Here is an 18,536-nt window from a genome sequence, read left to right on the forward strand (position 1 = left end):
AGAGAACTGGGATTTTTTTTTCAAACTTTCTTTTTATTGCATTTGAATTCTTCTATAACCTAATTTAATAGAATTAGGCTTGAAATTATAGAAAAATAAAAATCAAATTAAATAATAAGATGTAAAACATGGAGAAAAATATGTTTAATCCCATATTCTTGATATTTTTTTATTTTAATTCAAAAATTCATTTTGTTTATTTTTTAAAACTCAGCTTTGAGAGATGAAAAAAATATCATTAGTTGGGCTAATTTCAGGTGATAAAACTCGTTGTTTTTGATATCAATAAGATTTATTTGACGAAAAAAGTTTAATTATGGTTTTTTTAAATTTTCATATTACTTAGAAAAATAGATCGGGATTGAGAGAAAACTTTTTCTCGGTTTGATTTTGTGTTTTAGAGCCTTGAATTTTAGCTTAATAAATTAATTTTTTAAAATGTTAAAGTTGTTTATTAGTTGTTTTTGTATCAAAATAGATGAAAATAAATAAAAATTTTATACCAAAATACCTCATTTTTCAGTCACCACATTGATAATTAAGTTTATGCGATCATCCCTTTATAAAAGAAAAAGAAAAGATATGATGACCCAAACACAAAGGCGTGTCCCAGGAATTGTTTTAAGGGCCATGGACACCGGGCAACCTAGGCTCGCGTGCCTAACCTGATATTTTTTTTTTGTCATTTTGTTTTCTTTGGAATACTTTTTTTTATGATTAAATGTGTTTTTTTAGATAATTTAGTTTTATAGAAAAAATAAAAACAAACATTAGTTTTTTTATATATAATAAATAATATGGCTTTGTTAGTCTAGTATTTGTTTTCCATTTTTTTGTTATTATATTATATCTTATCAATTTCTTTTTCTTAGGCCTTTGTCACTCTATTTAGTTTTTTTTTCCATGTGCTTCTAGATCAGATCCCATTAGTTTAGCTACTAACAAGGTTGCTAAATCTTTTGATTACTCTACAGCAATAACTATAAAGTTTGTATTTTCTTGTAATAACTAAGATTTTTCCGACAACCCTTTGTCTAGTAATATTTTCTCTTAAAGATCTCATTTGATTTATTACTATTTTAATTCTTTTATGATAATTTTTAACTGTCTCAGAATATATCATTTTAATATTTTCTAACTCCCCGTTGTAGTGTTTGGAGTCTAATAGTAGTTTTTATTGACATATACTTACTTTGTAGTGTTCAAAATACATTTTGCACGGTCCATCATGGACAGAATTCGGTTAAACTACAGAAAATTTGGACCAGTTTTTACAGTATCAGACTCAAGGCACAGACAATAATTTTGTACAAGTTACCCTATATATTCAAAACAGGGCTGCAGTTGAACTCGTTAGGAGCTGTGGCTTTAATCCGCTGGCAAAGTAGTTTGCCCTCGTCTGGTGCCAGTTGATGGTGCCAAGTGAGCTCCAATCTAAATCTATGTCCATGGCAACGTGCAATAATCTAAACCTGCAGCTACCAATTAATGTGCATGTGGCCACACCAGAAAGTGTGAATGATTCCTAGCCTAACGTAGAAATCGTCCCGATTATCATTACAGCTCCAATCTACCACTTGCTTTGTTGTTGAAGCTCCAGTAATCCTTGGAAAAATTGTATTAGCTAGTAACTTTTGAATCAAATAAAGAGAAATAGCCTCCTTTTGCTCTTTCATCTCTAACTCCTTCAGTTGTGCTTCTTCTAAAGTAGAGATATTTCATGGGATCGATGCTAACTCCCTCCAGAACAATTGTTTGAAGCAATCAAGTATTTAATTAAACTTTTTTTTTTTTTTTGTCAACGAGAATGGAGCTCAACTAGCAATAAAGTCCCTCTTCTTTTAAATGTTTTTTTGTTCGAGCCTCTTTTTTGTAATGAAAAAGATAATTAAAACAAGGATTATAATTTGAAGAAGACAATATATCCTCCAGTTGTTAAACCACCACTGAATTATATTCTTCTAAGAAGTTCTCAGTGATGTTGTAATTAACAACTCTATCCCCATTGCGTCCTTACACTGTTGTGATTTCTGGGGTCAATTTTTTCCAAGTTACAAAGAAAGGCTAGAAACTATGTCTGTGCCAGCACCTTGTTAACAGCTCCAACGGAGCTTTTTGCCTCAACTTGGAAAGCTTAAGCTAGCAAAGAACAAGTTAAGATATTTGTTACGTACAAGGTTAGTTGCAGGACAATATTAATTGAGTTGCTTGGCACCACAATTTCGAGGGATTCGGATTTTCCTGATATCCTCCTCTCTGGCATACCATTTTGGTACTAGCCTGGAAACATGAGGAGATATGTCTTTGAAGGACTTCTTGATGGTCCCTTCTGCAACATCAGCTGCCAATGAGATATCTGCAATCCATACCACCACTTTCAAATCCTTGCGTGTGTGATTAACAAGTAATTAATTAAACAAGGATCAAGCAGGACTTTCCTACATGATTAACTTGCATAGTAAATGAACCTATTGGTCTAATCGGGGGAACATTTAATCACTATATCCCTTACAAAATTGGGGCGGCATCGATCATTGATTAAACTATGGTGATGATCCCATAAAAAGAAAATAAAAAATAAATTTCATATATTATATTAAGAACAGAAATTGGTCTAATGTACCAAATTTATATATATATCTAAAAAAAAACAAGAACAGGGCTATAAATTAGGTTCATAATCAAATTAAAACAGGGTTATGCATACAAAGAAAACTACTTGTATCATGTGATTATGTTTTCTGAACAAGAAGTGGGCAAGGATTAAATTATAGGTATAATAATGAACAAAAAATATTTAAGGAGAAGTCAGACCTCGAAGAGGTTTCTTCTCATCAGAAAGCTGAGTGATTGTGTAAATAATGGCAGCCAACACGGACTTAGGGTTCCTCCTTATATCAACATCTTGAATTTTCTCAACAGCTTCGTGCACAGCCTTGACAGCATGATTTTTCATTCCAAGATTTGAACAAAACCTCCTTACAAGTTCACTAGGATTCAAGGTCCCCATATCCTCCAACTCTACATGCCTCTTTATAGACTGTACAGCTTTGTTAATTTCCTTCTTGTTCACCCCATAAACAACACTGCTTATTTCATTCAATGTCCTCGGCAACTTATTCTCTCTGCTAGATATGAACAAACAGGCCGCACAGATTGAATCCCTCTTCCTCATAACGCAAGTTTTCTGTTCTTCTATCTTCTTGAATATCTCTTTAGCCCTATCCTTGATGGGCCGCACAAGTCCTAACCTATTAGCAATAATTTCAATAATGTCAAAACCTTGGAGGAGAACCCTATCAGAGTTTGATACACCGTCCTGCCACCTGGGAATTGCATGATCACCCTTGTTGTTGGAGATTAAGGTTTTTAGGTTGTCTTGGCTTAAAAGAGGGTTTACGTTATAACCGACACGATTCGGATCTTTATCGTTGTTATCATCGTTGAAGGTTCGCCATTCTGCAATCTCATCGATGTAGCAAGATTCAAGAACTAATCCACAGTCGCTGCAGATTGTGTCCCCAGTGCAGTGATCAAGAACAATATAAGTGTTTGCCTTGCAATCCTTACAGTAATCCCTATAGTCATCGATCTCTCTATTTCTGGCCATGAATTTGCTCCTCTATATATTCTTGAGATTTCAGGGATTTTCTGCCTCTGCGATTCGGTCGAAAGTATAGATATGGAAGAGAGGAGTGGGGGGTGGGTCTATATTTATAGAGGAACTGGCTTGGACGTCAAGAAAAGTGGTGGGCGGGTCTATATTTATAGAGGAACCGGCTTGGCCGTCAAGGAAAGTGGTGGGCGGGTCTTTATTTACAAAGGAACTGGCTTGGCCGTCAAGGAACTGGATTTAATATATGTAATTAAATTAAAATAAAATGCTATTTCACAAATATTGATTAGAATATATGGAATAAGGATATATATATATATATATATATATAATTGATATAATTTTGTTTTATCTTTATGTGACAAAATATAAGGAAAAAGTGAATGTAATAAGAATAAAATGAAAAAAGGAGATGCATGTTTTAAAATAATGTATAGTAGTTATTACCATAAAAAATTATAATACAATATTTTTTTTAATAATCAAATCTAATGGTTAAAGATAATATGCTTATATATTGTTACATGAACATAACTAACGAGTTGATTTTCTTGCTAGCTTTTAGAGAGTATTTGATTTGGAGATGTGATAGTTTTTTTGTGAAGGTAGTTTTTTTTTCAAAAGTACAATCCTTTTAAATCATAAACCACCTCTTCAAAAACTAAAAATTCATGTTTTTTATGTGGACCACAAAAAAAAAAAACCAAAGCCACCTCCAAACCAAACACCAGATCACTAGATTTGCACGTGCAGGAAAAAAAAATTCAACTTAAAAAAATAATACAAAGAAAAGGAATCTGGACCTGAGTAATTGGTTTAATTGGTAATTTAAATAATATCATTACAAAATATAACAATAATAAATAAACTAACAAAAAAAAAGAGTAAAAAGAAGTCAATATAAATCTATCCAGATTATCAAACAACTCAATATTAAAAAGTAAAATAAAAAAAAAAAAGAATCAGTTATATTGAGTTAACTCGTAAATTTTGTGACTATGAACATAAAATTAAAATAATCTCATGGAAAGAAATCGTATAAGAAAAAGTTTGAAGACTGATAATTAATAAATCAAATGAGAACATGATAACTCAACTTAAAAAGAAAATCTAAAGCTCAAACTCTATTAAATAAAAATTAAATAAAATATTGAAGGATGAAAATTAAAAAAAAAATTAAAAAAAATTGAAAAAACTTGATTCAAATTTACCCAGGTTGAGACACAATTTATGACCTAGTCGTGATATCAGATGACCGCAATAAAAAAACAATTGAATAAAATCATAAAATTAATTATTAGATAATTTAATAATGAAGGATGACAACCCTACTTGGAACCCTTTATTTTTTTACACTTTAAGGTATTTTGATATGTTCATAAATATATTCAATCGACCCATAATACCTAATGCAACATATAAAAAAAATAAAAATATCCCTTATGTAAAGATAAGCAATTTTTCATGTAAAGAATAAAAAAACCATCATACTATAGTGATTAACATAAAAATATAAGGAAACTACGTGCAATGAATCCTCCATGCCTCTTAGTATATTTGTTATTTATTTTATAATGTTATGATTTATGGACAGAGGGGGAGTTTTGTTTTTAAAATTTTGAATTTATTTCTTTTTATAAAATTGATTTAAAAACAAAATGGATCGGGTCAAGTATCCATTGGGCAAGAGAAAGACACACCATACTTGGGCTTTTAGGTCGGGACATTTGACTGTAGCTGCAGTGAAAAAGGACTGAAAGAGATGGACAAGATTAATGCAAATGATTCAAAGTAGAAAGTTTGACTCGAGTCTTTCATGAAAGACTTTGCTGGCAAAATGTTTCAAGTCTCCTGAATCATGACCTGGACATTGCCAATTCGATACAATGGTACAAATATCTACCATGATAGAATATTCACATACACAAGAATATAACCAATCTCAATCCACAGGAAAAATCATGGTTGAATAATACAGAACAATGAAAGGATAGAAATCTCAGAGCCAAGGAAGATGAACAATGCAAACACATCAGGTTCAAATCAGCAGCACCTTGGATTCATAACACCTTATAGGAATATCAAGAATTGTGTTTTTCTGCATTCAGGAGAACCTCTTATTTTTTTGGATTGCAAGTATAAATGAGATTTTAGTTTAGATTGTCAATCGGTCTATTAGAGCCATATACAATTATCCCTCTAGCAAGAAGCTAACAATTATTGATTGATGTTTCAGCAATGTTTAGAAGGTATAACATGGAAATTCTTACTTTCATCTGTCGAGTCAAACTATTGTCTCAACCACAATTGATAATCTGATCCTTTGTCCACAAATTTTTGCCAACTTCCATCCAGATTATTTTCCTTTGAGGGGTTCCAATCAAAATGTCCAAGCTTCATCACTAGTGTATCACCTATTTGTGCAACATAACCTTCATTGTTAGCATGGTATATCTTGACAGAGCTCCGACAATGGATCCCAGCCCGTCTTCGAGCCTCAATAAGCTCAGTGATGACATCGCGGAAGCCAAAATCATAGAAGTGATCATAAAATATCGTGGGCTGAAAACATGAAGGGGAGAAGTCCATATTAGAAAACTGAAAAGACATGCTGTTAACCATTTTTCACCTTTATTGGCTTTGAGGAGGTTGGTTTGGAGGAGGTGGGAGCAGAGTTCAGCAAGTAAAATAAAAATACGACCCATAGTTGAAACAACAATATAACAGAACTTCTTGTTGCTTCACTTATGATATAGAAAACAAAATTTTTGCAGTGCTAATATTAAGCGGAGAAATTTTATTCTAACATTAAAAAGAGAACGGCCAAAAACTTCATGGACACATGTTTCATAACAACTTGGCAATTGATATAGAACTCACCGTTCCTGGATGGGTTAAAATGTATGCATATCCTTGTGTCAACTTATCTCGAGGAAATGGCCAATGACCCTGGCAAAACAGAAAAGCACGGAGTTCATTTATCTGGTCTCTAAACTTCATTAGTAGTTCAAAACGGACTTGAAGTAGACCAAGTTGACGATGCAGACAAATGCTAATAATGCCACAGTTTGAACATCAAACCAGAAAGCATTAAAATAAAGTACAAAAATTAATAAATTACCAAACTTCAAATAAGATAAGAATTTTCAATCAGACATTAGCAAAAAGAGTTATCTGAAAGACATGAGACCTACAGGCTGCAGGCTGCCATATGTTTGATCACTACCGCTACATCATTTCATTCAGTTGAAAAGAACATTGGTTAACGAATCCAAATCACTTGGATTAATCATAAACCAGATGGCACCATATTCCAACTTGGAATAACATGAAACTCTCTATCAACCAAAGGGATGAAACTTAAATACAACGAATATGCGTGTATCATCAATCATTTACATTAAATTGCAGATGGACCTCTTCCATAACTTACAGAGCCCACCTGTATCTTTCTTTCTCTTTCTCTTTATTTTTATTTCACTTCTATTGTTTTTTTTAGATCCAAGGGAGGGGGGAGAGGATTCAAATCAAGACCTCCCAAGATTCTTAAAGACTCCTTGCACTTGGGCTACCAACCAATTGATTCTTTGTTCACTTTCACAAGCATGCAATTTAAATAGTTGTCATGACACACAAATACCAATGATTTTAGGATTAACTTCAAAACCCTGAACATCAAGACAACCATGTCCCTTGAACACAATTTCATTAGTTATCAAATATTTGTTCGCCAAATTATTTTATCATTTACCAACACCAAGTAAAATAGAAATGAAGCAAATGTACAACATACAATACCATTAAGCCAAGATTCTCCCTTTTCTTTTCTGGGAAGTAAAGGGAAATTATATTTGCAAGGCTCAAACTAGCAATGACTTTATGAGTGCTATTAAATTATCCTACAAGAACAATGTGCCAATTGCAAAATTTGAATCAGAAAGAGGTTGCACCTGAGTTGATCCTGTGTCATGGTTCTCCAAAAAAGTGACAGCACGTGAGGGCCACCATCCCATCACTCCAGTTGGTTTTCCTTGGGGATCGATTAGTCTCCAATATTGATTGTGCAGAGCAGAGTGCAGTATTCCCTACAAAACATCAAAAAAAAAATTAAATACATGAGTTTATTGTTGAATAAGGAGAGCAATATTATCTCGTATGGTTGCATCATAAGATTATTAAATTGTATACAATGCTTAAAGGGCATCTTGATTTACCCATATCCTAAGCAGCAACTGAACTTGTCCAATGTAGCCAGATTATCTAATAGGCCTTCGAGTCACATTCATTCTGCTTTCACATTCTATTAAAGCCATTTCACTATAGTACCTCAATGTATATGGGAAAAGCTGATGATTTTGGGTTAACATAATACAATGCAGAAGGTCATAGAATACATAAGACTAGATATTCCAAACATAGTTAAGAAAGTACCTTTGTGGTGACATCAAACGCTGAAGAAGTACCTCCTGTGGCATTGATCCAATTGACTATCCTCTGCCGATGAACATCTAGGCACACAGACAGGCTGGGATTATTACACAAGATACTTCTAAGCTAAGATGAAACTACATACATCCAATGGTGCTTGCAGCATAAAGAGGTTAATGCATTCCTACAAAATAAGAGGTGGCATAGAGGATAATTGCAGGAGAGTTGGTTGAGACAATTTAGCATTGCTAATGTAGATCTATGGATGAACCAATGCAGAATAATAATTGAGTGTATTATTGCTAGAAAAAGATGCAAGAAGTAGGGGAAAGGTGATCTGGGTTGATATGGAAAATATGATATAGCAAGACAACTCAAAGCTTTTGACCCACGGAATAGCTGAATGGAGGAAACGTATCCATTAGCCACCTAACTAGTTTATCACTGAACATGGTCGAGTATTTCATAAGATTTCTAGTATCCAATCCAACCATGAATACCCAATCCAACCATGAATTGGGTCACAAAGTAAATCAAACTCCTATATCTTTCCATACCTTTTCTAAACAAAATTTAGTTAGCACAAAACTATGGTTTTTAACTCTAGTTAAGGACTACAGAAAAATATTGATTCCCAAATTTAATATGAATGGAAATTAATTTACAGAATATTTTATGAGAGAACAAAAACAGAATCGATAGAAAACCACTTATGTGTTAATATTTTTGAACCTATTATGTTCCTTAAGAGCTATTGATGGTATAAAGATTGATGAAGTCAGTTCCGTGTTGAAATAAATTTCTTTATCAACAAAGGAAATTAGCAGCAGTAAAAACTTTTAGGTATAGAAGTTAGCTTAGAAGTCTACTGAAATAATTAAATGGAAATTCTTAGTTCTGTCTTTCTGGAAGTACATGAACTCGTCCATATGTTTCCCCTAAAGTACATATTAGATCTATAGTTATCAAAGATTACCTTGATTGTAACACAAGCTACCTTGTTCATAAGCTAAACTATCCCAGTATTCTCCAATAGCAAACGCAGGATTTGAAGCTTCAATATATTCTTTAACATATGTGCCAGAGAAGCCCCTGCAAACTCAAAAACAAATTTCAGTGTCCCAATAATTTACTAGAGAAAAATTTTGAAATTACAGGTGGATTAAAAGGTGTCAAAAAGGCACTCACCTTACAAAGTCAAGGCGCCAACCATCAAAACCAATATCATTTCGAAGCCAATTTAGCCAATCCTTTATATCTCTTCTCACAAAGTCCTGGGAATGGTCAATGTTTGGAGCAGCATGGAAGACATCACCTATACCGAGTTCAACAAATAGTACAATTGTCATGTCATCTGGTGGTAGCACTAGCACTAGTACTTTGTTCCATAAAAAAGAAAAAAAGCCTTTGGTCCAAACCACCCATAAATATAACCTTTGGGATAAAATATTTCATGAGCAAAAATTACATGGAATAGCAGATGATGATAACAAGATGCACACAGGTGCCTGTAAGAGTTCATGAGCAATGCAACCATAATTTTTAAAATGAAATTTTCATGAACACACACGATGACATAGGTGCATAACTATATACAATTTGATGGCTACTTCTTTTGTGTCCTTTTTGTGATTGTGGTCTCCATTATATTTATCATTTACCAAAATTCAAGATTAGCTTCTATTGACAGCATTGGGACTATATTGCTCCTGATCAAGGACTGCGGCACAGGTATAGCTCGAAAACAGGTAGAATTTGGTGATCTTTAAAGGGCATAGAATGTAGATTTTAAGGTGTTAAATTGGTCAGCTGGATATCATTCTACTATGTACTTTTCATTCATCAAAGAAGAATGTTGAAGTCTGCGTACCACTTGACGGATTTCCTTTACCCTGGAAATTTGGATCATCACACACAATTGCTTCAGGACCCCATGCAAGCTTTCCACCATAAATGTTCCAAACACCATTTGGACTCTGAAATCGCAGAGAAGATTAATTTATTAAGAGATGGCACAATGTACTCATTAGGAAGTGCAACTTCAAAGAAGTTTCTCAACCCTAGACTCCATGTATTTAACAAGGCTGGCAAAGAGTAGATGGGTCTTATAGATAAGGAAGAGTATCAGCATTATGAGATGCTTGAAACATTATTATACTGATATTATTTTTTCCAGGCAGTTAAGTTTTCACATAATGGGTGGAAACCAGACATGGAAAACCTAACCCATTTTCTGACAAGGCCTGCAAAAATTTAAGTCGCAGAAAATCAATAATATAAAGGACAAAGGATGAGCTGTGGTTTGCCAAATACTTTGCAGGTTTTATGGTTTTCAGGTTCCAAGATGAAGAAAGATGGTAAAACGCTTTTTAGATGTTCATGCTTGCAATTTCTTGGTATATTTGGATGGATGGAAAGTAATACCCTAATGCTCAATAACCATAGTTTATATAATCAAGTACTTGGGGATAGGGTGACTTGTATGGCTTCTTGAAGGTGTTCAGCTCTAAGAGGTTTCATTACAGTTGCTTCAGCCAATATTCAAGGAGAATGAACAGCCTTTTACATAGATTTTTTTTGCAATCATTTAGAGGATGCTTATTCCTTTTGTACTTCAATTACTTTGATTTTCTTCTTTTATCAAAAATTAAGGAAAACAGAAGAACTATAGTTGCCTACCCCAGGCCTTTTAATTAGCTCAGTGAAAGCAAAAGAGACACAACACCGCTTAAGTTTGGATGACTATATTAAGCATTTGGCAAAACACATGATCTGATGAGGTTTGTTGTGCCAAAAGAGGGAACAAATGTTTAAAATATTGTTGAACTGTCATGACAATATAGATGAAGCTTGAAAATCAAAAGAACAGTAAGGACATTAAAAAAATAGCAATAATACTATAACAAAAAGGTTTACCTGTTTCTGCGCACATCGATGATTGAGTACAACATCTCCCAAGGCCTATAATATCAATCCAATCAATACCATATGCAAAGTATGAATAACAAATATCGTAAGACTTGTCATGACAATATAGATGATTTGTTTCATGGAAAGTGATTTCCTGGAAAATACTTTCCAAACTTTCTTGTGTTTGTTTAACATTAAAAAAGTTGGTCAACAAAAAACACTTTTCAGTCAAAGAAAAATTTGATTTGGTTTTCAAAAATATATTTTCCTTTTATTTTGAGCAGAAAACATGTTCTAGAAGTTGTAAAAAATTCAAAATATCTTGTTATTTGTTGATTATATCAAATTCGGTTCTTAATCTTTTAATTGCTATATATTTTGTTTTGAATCTTTTTTTTTTAAATTTTGTCCCTTAGAATTTGATTTTTATATCAATTTTCTCTATTCCTTTCCTTAATTAAATTTTTTTATCTATCAGATTTGTTTTCCCTTTTTTTTATTGTATTTATTTTATTTGAAATAATTTATGTAATTGTATTTTTTTTTAATTTCATCATCTTTCAACTTTTTTAGCTATCAGATTTAGTTTTTATTATTTTGATTGTTAATTATTTTATTTAAAATAATTTATGAAATTAGATTTTTTTTTTTAATTTCATCCTCCTTCAACTTTTTTATTTGTTAGATTAGGTTTCCATTCTTTCAATAAACTTGAAAAAAAATATTAACAAGTTATTTTTTAACTCATTTTCCATGACATAGCCAAACATTAGAAAATATTTTCCAACTCATTTTCCATGACACTATCAAACATCAGAAAATAATTCACTTTTCATGGAAACTACTTCCCATCAAATAAACATGGCCTTGTTTACAGTATGCAGATAACACTTAATCTTTGGCAAAAAAACCAACATAAAGATTTCTACAGTAATTAATAAGCATTTTTAGGAACAAATCTAGCAACAAGTAATGATACTTATAAATGCACACTAATTGCAGAAGACACGCAAGAAATTTAAACCATTGTTAGCACAAAGAGGGAATAAGTTTAATCTTTGTAGCCAACTAACCAAACAAAAAGTGATATTTTTTTTTAAACTTTTATAGAAACCATTTAAGTGGTTTTCCCCCTTGACAAAAAGCATTATGTTTTCCAAAGTCAAAGGAAACAGATGTCTCATCATAAATTCTTAAAACATATACATTTCACGCTGCTGGTCCCACCAAATGAATTACCATGCACTCGTTCCTTTTCTAACTGACAACTTTTTTTCTAAGAATAAATTAAGTTTCTGATTCAGGAAAATGTAATATAAAGGCATTCCATGTAATTCACAAATCATTACCATGAAAAATACAACAAAAATTGAGATGCGAGGTCAAGGTCTAATTTTCCTCAGAAAGGTCTAGTTATTATCCTGTAAGACAACCAAAACATACCAGAAGATCTTGGGAATGCATTTCCTCTATGCAGTGTTTCAGTTCTTCCACAGAACCATATGCTGAGTTCAAGTTGTAGAGATCAGAAGGCATATAACCTGCATATTAGTGAGCAATTACAGAACGCAAGTCCATAAAACAGAGCATAATGAACAAAAATCTTAACATAGAGTTGGCATTGCTTGGGACTCCAAGACTATATCCTTATTCCTAGGCACAAAAATGCCCATTTCTCAAATGCACACAGCATTTATTATTACATATACAGGATGAAAATGACGTATGGTAATTTTATATGAAAAGGCATGTTCGTGACCACCTCTCAGGAAAAGTGTGTGTGCATTGATAAGAAGGCAATGACACAAACAAAGGAAAGAAAAACAAAGAGCTAAACCTTGAGGAGCAACAGATTCTGTTGGAGGAGGGAGCCAAACTGCTGTTACTCCGCATCGAGATAAATCAGCAGCTTTAGGAGCTAAATCCAGGTACCACTGCTTTCTCCAACTTTCCCAATTGAAACCTTGAAACTTCAAAAGTGGTAAATTAAGAATCATCAAGACAAATGTGTTTACAATACCTGGATGCAACAGGCATATAGGAAGCAGCAGGAAAATAAACTAAACAATCCTTGAATTCAAAAATCTCAAATGAACTCCAGACAAAAACCTAGAACTAGGTTTCATTTAAAAGCCAAGACAAACATGCCCTCAAAATCCCTAACTTGATCCCTTCGGCGAGTGACCCTCTCAAAGACAAGCAAGATCATTTTCCTGGAAAATGACGCTTCTTGGAGCAGATCACGTCAGCTTGCCACCATTTTTATGGCTAGCGTAGGCATAACCAATGAACACTAAAATATGCTGAAAAGGGAAACATTACCAGCCTCTTGCTAGAAACAAAGAGAGAAGAAAACAAATGATCAATTAAATATTGTTCCCCTCATCACTTTTACTTCTAAATTCCAGCACACAATTCTTTTCATCCACTTGTCAATAAATTCATCTATTCTTCACAAATTATCAATTAATACATATCAAGCTAAAGTGAATGCTCTGTGGTGAGCATAATGTAGTATAATTGATTGTATTTAAAAGGAAAAGCTATATAGATGCAGAATACAAGGATGGAAGAAATCCTGACAATCCAGAAGCCAAAGCAATTGAAAATGGAAAAACAAGGCTTATGACAATATCAGCAACAAGATTTAAGTGGGGATGACAACGGCCTCAAATGATTTAAGAACCATAAGTTTCAGCCATTAAGTGGGCACTGGATGCTTTAAGTTCATAACTGTTTTTTAAGATGCAAACAACTTATGTATTTAGAACAGTGAAGCCTGAACTATTAGTACGAACTGCAAAATGTCAAGAAGGTTGTAGAGCTCTAATCTTTCAAGAAGTGGGCATGTAGACAGAGGTGGACAAGGCACCTCCACCTAATGCCTGACCAAGAAATTATTAGGTGAGCCTGGCTCACCAATAGTCCACATTCACCAAGTGATGTATTCCCCACAATCTCAATTTGGTCGGTCCCATCCCATTCATGTGAGTGGTCTCATGGCAAGCCTGGCTTAACTAAGGGTCCATTTGTTTACGAGACATGCGTTTGTGTTTCAAGCAAAACACAGCCTCTGCATGTTTGATAAAGAAAAAAACAGGATTTACTGTTCATGGGTCCCATTGTTTATTGCGTTTGCAACGCAGGGTGCTTTGAAGCAGCTTGGGGCTACTTTTGTTGCAAACTGTGTTATAACACAGCAACCAGAGGCGCGCCGTGCAGAATAGCAAAAACAGAGAAAAACGAAGTTAACCAGCTCTTCCCTTTCCCCTTCCTCTTCTGCACTTCCATGCTTCCACTGTTTTGCTACGTGAACAGTGGAGACTCCACTATTCACATTGAAGAACAGTGGAGAGCAGCTCCCTCACCACCGCTCAGGGCCACCGCCTCTTCCCCTTCCCCCTTCTCCTCCTTCTTTTTCTGCACTTCTCCATGTCTACATTGTTCTGATACGTGAACAGTGGAGAGCAGCTCCAATGTTAATGGGTCGGGCCGGATAAAAAAAAATCCAACAAAATTTCTCAGATATTGTGTTTTATTTGAAAAACTAATGTTTAACATGATTCAATGGCACTACATAATTACATTTGAAGGAGATCGTATGATGACGTAGAATTTGCAGAATTTGATCACAATCCCAATTTTATTCTTGATGATATTTTAACTGATGTTGTTGCACACTTAGAAAACCATGAAAATTGTTGTCCTTGTTGGATAGATTTCATACGTGATGAAATCGCACATAGTTTAATGCAACAATAAAAAATACTTTATATAAAGTATTGTTTATTTCATGATGTAATAGCAGTAGTTAAATCGATAATATTTCAATTAAAAACCATCAATATTAATATATATCTTTTTTAATTATTTTATAACCTTAATTTGAAAAATATTCTTTAACCAGACACATTAAACTACTTTTTGTTCAACCTCAATTTCAACCACAGTTTTAACCAAACATATATTTTTCCAAACCAACCTCAACTAAAAGTACTTTTTATAAAACAACTTTTTTCAAACCACAACCACAACAGCTACCACAATACCAAACACACACTAAAATGGTTCGAGTTTGGAGTCCATTTCCCCTGAGAAAAACACCACATATATAAAACACTACGAGCTGAGCGGAGGACGAGAGAATTAATGCATTCATCAGTTTTCAAATTTAATATGTAGACAGTACTAACCACAATCTCACGTCCTGTTCCAGTTCCTGGCTCTGCATTAAGGCATTGCTTTCAATAAGTTAGATGCAGACCTTGTTGTTGAATTTTGCTATTTAAATAATATCAAATGAGGCACTGATAGGAAAATTGAACTTACCTAATTTTGTTTCCTCGGGGGTCTTCTGCCATTGTATGGTCTTCCGTTGAAGAGCACGTTCTAGAGCCTTTCGCTTCTTCTCTATTGTTTCTTTCTCAATTACATGTTCAATAAGTGTATCCCTTTCCTTAAGCTTTTCTTGAGCAATTGACCACACTTCATCAGGTTTGGGCAAGTCCAGTGGTCTAAAATTTGATGTCAATGCTTCAGATACATCAATCTTTCTTGGCGGAAACTTGGGACGGATGCTTCTTATCCTCCTTGCCATCCACTGAGGTGTCTCTCTACGAGGACCATCACTCAACAGTTTCCATTTCTGTGAATCATCATCTGTCAAAAGGTCTATACGCCCACCATTGACTATATAGATGGCATCTTCATCCTCTTCCTCCTTTAATAATAGTGACTCTGCAATTTCTGCTCTGTGTTTCCACATCTTTGAAGCAGCTTCAGAGGCCCTCAATGATCTCTGCAATGCTTCACATCTTCTCATGTAAGCCTCATTTCTTGAATGTGCTGTTTCTTTGGCAGCTTTGATAGCAGCCTTGATGCTTTCCAACTCAGCCTTAAATGCCTTGGATGCAGCCTTCTTTTTTTCAGCAGCATCTTTCTTCATTTTCTCCAGCAAAGAGTTGATTTCCTCTTCCCGCTGGATAGTCATTTCCCTGTTTGACTCCTGAAATTCAAGCAGAGCTTTTTCAGCATCTTCGGCACGGAGTTCAGATGCTTTTGCTTGTGCATTGACCTGTTCTAACTCCACCTTCAACTTAGCTATCTCATTTCTTGTGATCAATAGTTGAGATTCCAGATCATTTACAATTCCTTGTAACTTAATATTTTCTGATTGAACAGATGCAATCTCATCAACAGGATTAATACCATCAGTAAAGACTGCCACAGCTCTTGTAGCATAGTCACCAGCTTTTTCTGCCACATCCAGGGCCTTCTCTATAGCATCTTTTGACTGTTCGACAATTGACAATATGGTGCCTTCAGTTGCAATTCTAACTTGTTCTTCAATATGAAAGGCAGCTTCAGCAGCAGAAGTTTCAGCAGCTGACACTCTCCGTTGGGCATCTTCAAGTATATGAGATGTTGCCTGCTGGAAAGCAATCTCCGCCAACCTTTCAACCTGTACAGCAAGTTCAACAGCATCTTGTTTTGCTAAAACCAGTTTAGATTCTAAGGTGAACTTCTCTTCCACCGACTCCTGAAGCTTATTGTGGAACAGAGATTTGGCAGCCTCAAGTTCTGTAATAGCAACTTCCTTGTCACGCAATATGGTAGCAACATGCTCTTGTTGTTTAGCCTGGGACTGAGCCAACTCTTCAAGCAACTGATCCCTTTCTTTTTCAATGGCTTCCTGTCTGGCCCGAGCCTCAGAAAGAGCTTTCTTAGTTGCAACTAATTCGTTTTCTTCTACCACCAAGTCCTCAGTTCCTCGTAACATAAAACCATCATCATCAACAACCATATCAGCGGAGCTGTCATTGGAATCATCCTGCCACAGACATATAGCAACCAACCACTATGAGTCTCTTTTCTATCCCTCAGAACACACCCTCTCCACTTTCACATCAAATCATTCAATAATATAATAATAGCAAAGACTTCATACTAAAAAAACAATTGAATACTTGCACAAGCCAATTTTGTCAATTTTCTTCAGCAAATGAGCCCATCAACTCCAAACGCGTTTCATAACAATTCCAATGTCCCACTTAAATTCTCTCAACCAAATACACAGACCCATCATGTATCTACAACCACTCTCCACATAAAAGAAATACTATCTTGTACACACATCAAAACAGCAAAAACATATAAAACAAATCGATGGATGCATGCATGCTTACCACAGTTGAAAAAACAACGGTTCTCGACTTCCGATTCCAGTTGCCATTACTCAACAGTCTCCTGCAAGAAACCCAAATTAAAAACCATCAAGAATTGAGATGGACAACCTCAAACTTAAACAATTAGAAGACAAAAGGAACATCAAACAAGAATTAAAAAAAAAACCTTTTCCTTGTTCGCGCAGGAGGAAAGATGAGAGAATGGTGGTGAACAAGACACAAACTTGAAACAAAATTAATGTTTTTCTGTTGGAGGATCCCCAATGTGGCCCCAGGCATCAAAATGGTTCCCATTTATAAATAATATAAATACCCTCTTCTCTCTTTCCTTCTTCCCTCCTTCCTTCCTGTAAAAACGTAAACAAGATGGAGTACTATAATGGTTATGGTTGGTTGTCGTTCATTCACAGAAACAAGAATGGATTCAAAATCAATAAAAACTGGGACTAATAAAATAAATTTGATTCGTTGGATGAGACAGGAAATAATAAATAGTAGATGATTTGCAGCTAAGTTGGGAAATAGAAAATGTTGCTTGCTGACCTTAATGAAGCATACATAAGCTAAGTGGAAAAGATTGAGACTTTCTTCATAATAACAATGGTACAGTGAGTCTGAGAGACGCAAAGTACAGAAAAGTTTTAGCCTTTTAGGAGAAGTAAGGTGAGGCCTTTTCTTTTTTTTAAGCTTCCCAATGAGAGGGAGAGAAAGAAAGCTTTGGGATTTGCTGTCATCACACTAATGGAAAAAGGTTTTTTAGAAACTGACCCTGCCTTTTTCTATTATTTTCAAGATATACGTGTCCCTGCTATTTTTCCTGTTTTCCCCGACACAACAATCTACCCTTATTCTTATTTTATTTAGTAGCAAGAGTACTATGGACCGGTTTTAATGCATAATTATGATCGGTTTTTGTATATATTCAAGGGTTTGTTTTGTTTAGAAAAATATTAAAAATTATTTTTTTCATAGTTTTTTTTTATATAATTTTGATATATTATACTAGTTTTAAAAAATTAAAAAAATCATTGCAATAAATAAAACTTTTAAAAAGCAAATAACTTAATCATTTTATAATTATAAGTTGCAATAATATTTTGAAAATGCAATGGTGGAGGTTATGTCATGTTTCCATTCTCGTTGTAAGAAGATCCATCTTTTTTTTTAATTCTTGAGAAGAATAAAAAGATATATTTCAAATTTGTAAATAGTCATAGATAATCAGAGTAATTATGAGATTTTTGTTAAGCTAATTAAAATGATATACTCAAACCCTTTCCTTTTTCCTTTTGTTTTTTTTCTCCCACTTCTTTGGAACCCAGGTTGAGCTTGTCTTGGAGGAAAATAATCGAGGGTAAATATGTAACTACGGTTAAAAAATTTATAGGTCTGAGACA

The 18,536-nt window shown here is 34.1% G+C and overlaps 2 protein-coding genes across 2 annotated transcripts; both read right to left on the reverse strand.

Moving 5' to 3' along the window:
• Nucleotides 1-1,932: 1,932 nt before the first annotated feature.
• On the reverse strand, nt 1,933-3,809 carry LOC133670405 (transcription initiation factor IIB-2-like). Its single transcript, XM_062090889.1, has 2 exons — nt 2,815-3,809; nt 1,933-2,356 (listed from the first exon to the last, which is right to left on the reverse strand). The coding sequence occupies exons 1-2, from the start codon at nt 3,608-3,610 to the stop codon at nt 2,196-2,198; spliced, it is 957 nt and encodes a 318-aa protein (XP_061946873.1). The 5' UTR covers nt 3,611-3,809; the 3' UTR covers nt 1,933-2,195.
• A 1,886-nt stretch (nt 3,810-5,695) lies between these two features.
• On the reverse strand, nt 5,696-17,884 carry LOC133671227 (uncharacterized). The gene is made up of 15 exons (XM_062091914.1): nt 17,683-17,884; nt 17,306-17,486; nt 17,140-17,200; nt 15,284-16,784; nt 15,148-15,179; nt 12,792-12,924; nt 12,398-12,495; nt 10,961-11,005; nt 9,915-10,020; nt 9,233-9,359; nt 9,021-9,136; nt 8,048-8,124; nt 7,567-7,701; nt 6,497-6,565; nt 5,696-6,178 (listed from the first exon to the last, which is right to left on the reverse strand). The coding sequence occupies exons 2-15, from the start codon at nt 17,431-17,433 to the stop codon at nt 5,906-5,908; spliced, it is 2,901 nt and encodes a 966-aa protein (XP_061947898.1). The 5' UTR covers nt 17,434-17,486; nt 17,683-17,884; the 3' UTR covers nt 5,696-5,905.
• Between the last annotated feature and the right edge of the window lie 652 nt (nt 17,885-18,536).

Source organism: Populus nigra, chromosome 13 (assembly GCF_951802175.1).
Source record: "Populus nigra chromosome 13, ddPopNigr1.1, whole genome shotgun sequence".
Lineage (NCBI taxonomy): Eukaryota > Viridiplantae > Streptophyta > Magnoliopsida > Malpighiales > Salicaceae > Populus > Populus nigra.

What these genes read in the sequence shown, in the direction of transcription:
- LOC133670405 (XM_062090889.1), bottom strand. Translation starts at nt 3,610, where the DNA reads ATGGCCAGAAATAGAGAGATCGATGACTATAGGGATTACTGTAAGGAT. An exon ending in TGAGAAGAAACCTCTTCGAG is followed by an intron (nt 2,357 to 2,814) that starts GTCTGACTTCTC and finishes TATGGATTGCAG; the next exon opens with ATATCTCATTGGCAGCTGAT.
- LOC133671227 (XM_062091914.1), bottom strand. Translation starts at nt 17,433, where the DNA reads ATGGGAACCATTTTGATGCCTGGGGCCACATTGGGGATCCTCCAACAG. An exon ending in TGCATTCCCAAGATCTTCTG is followed by an intron (nt 11,006 to 12,397) that starts GTATGTTTTGGT and finishes TTGATATTATAG; the next exon opens with GCCTTGGGAGATGTTGTACT. An exon ending in CGTTTGATGTCACCACAAAG is followed by an intron (nt 7,702 to 8,047) that starts GTACTTTCTTAA and finishes GATGTTTTGTAG; the next exon opens with GGAATACTGCACTCTGCTCT.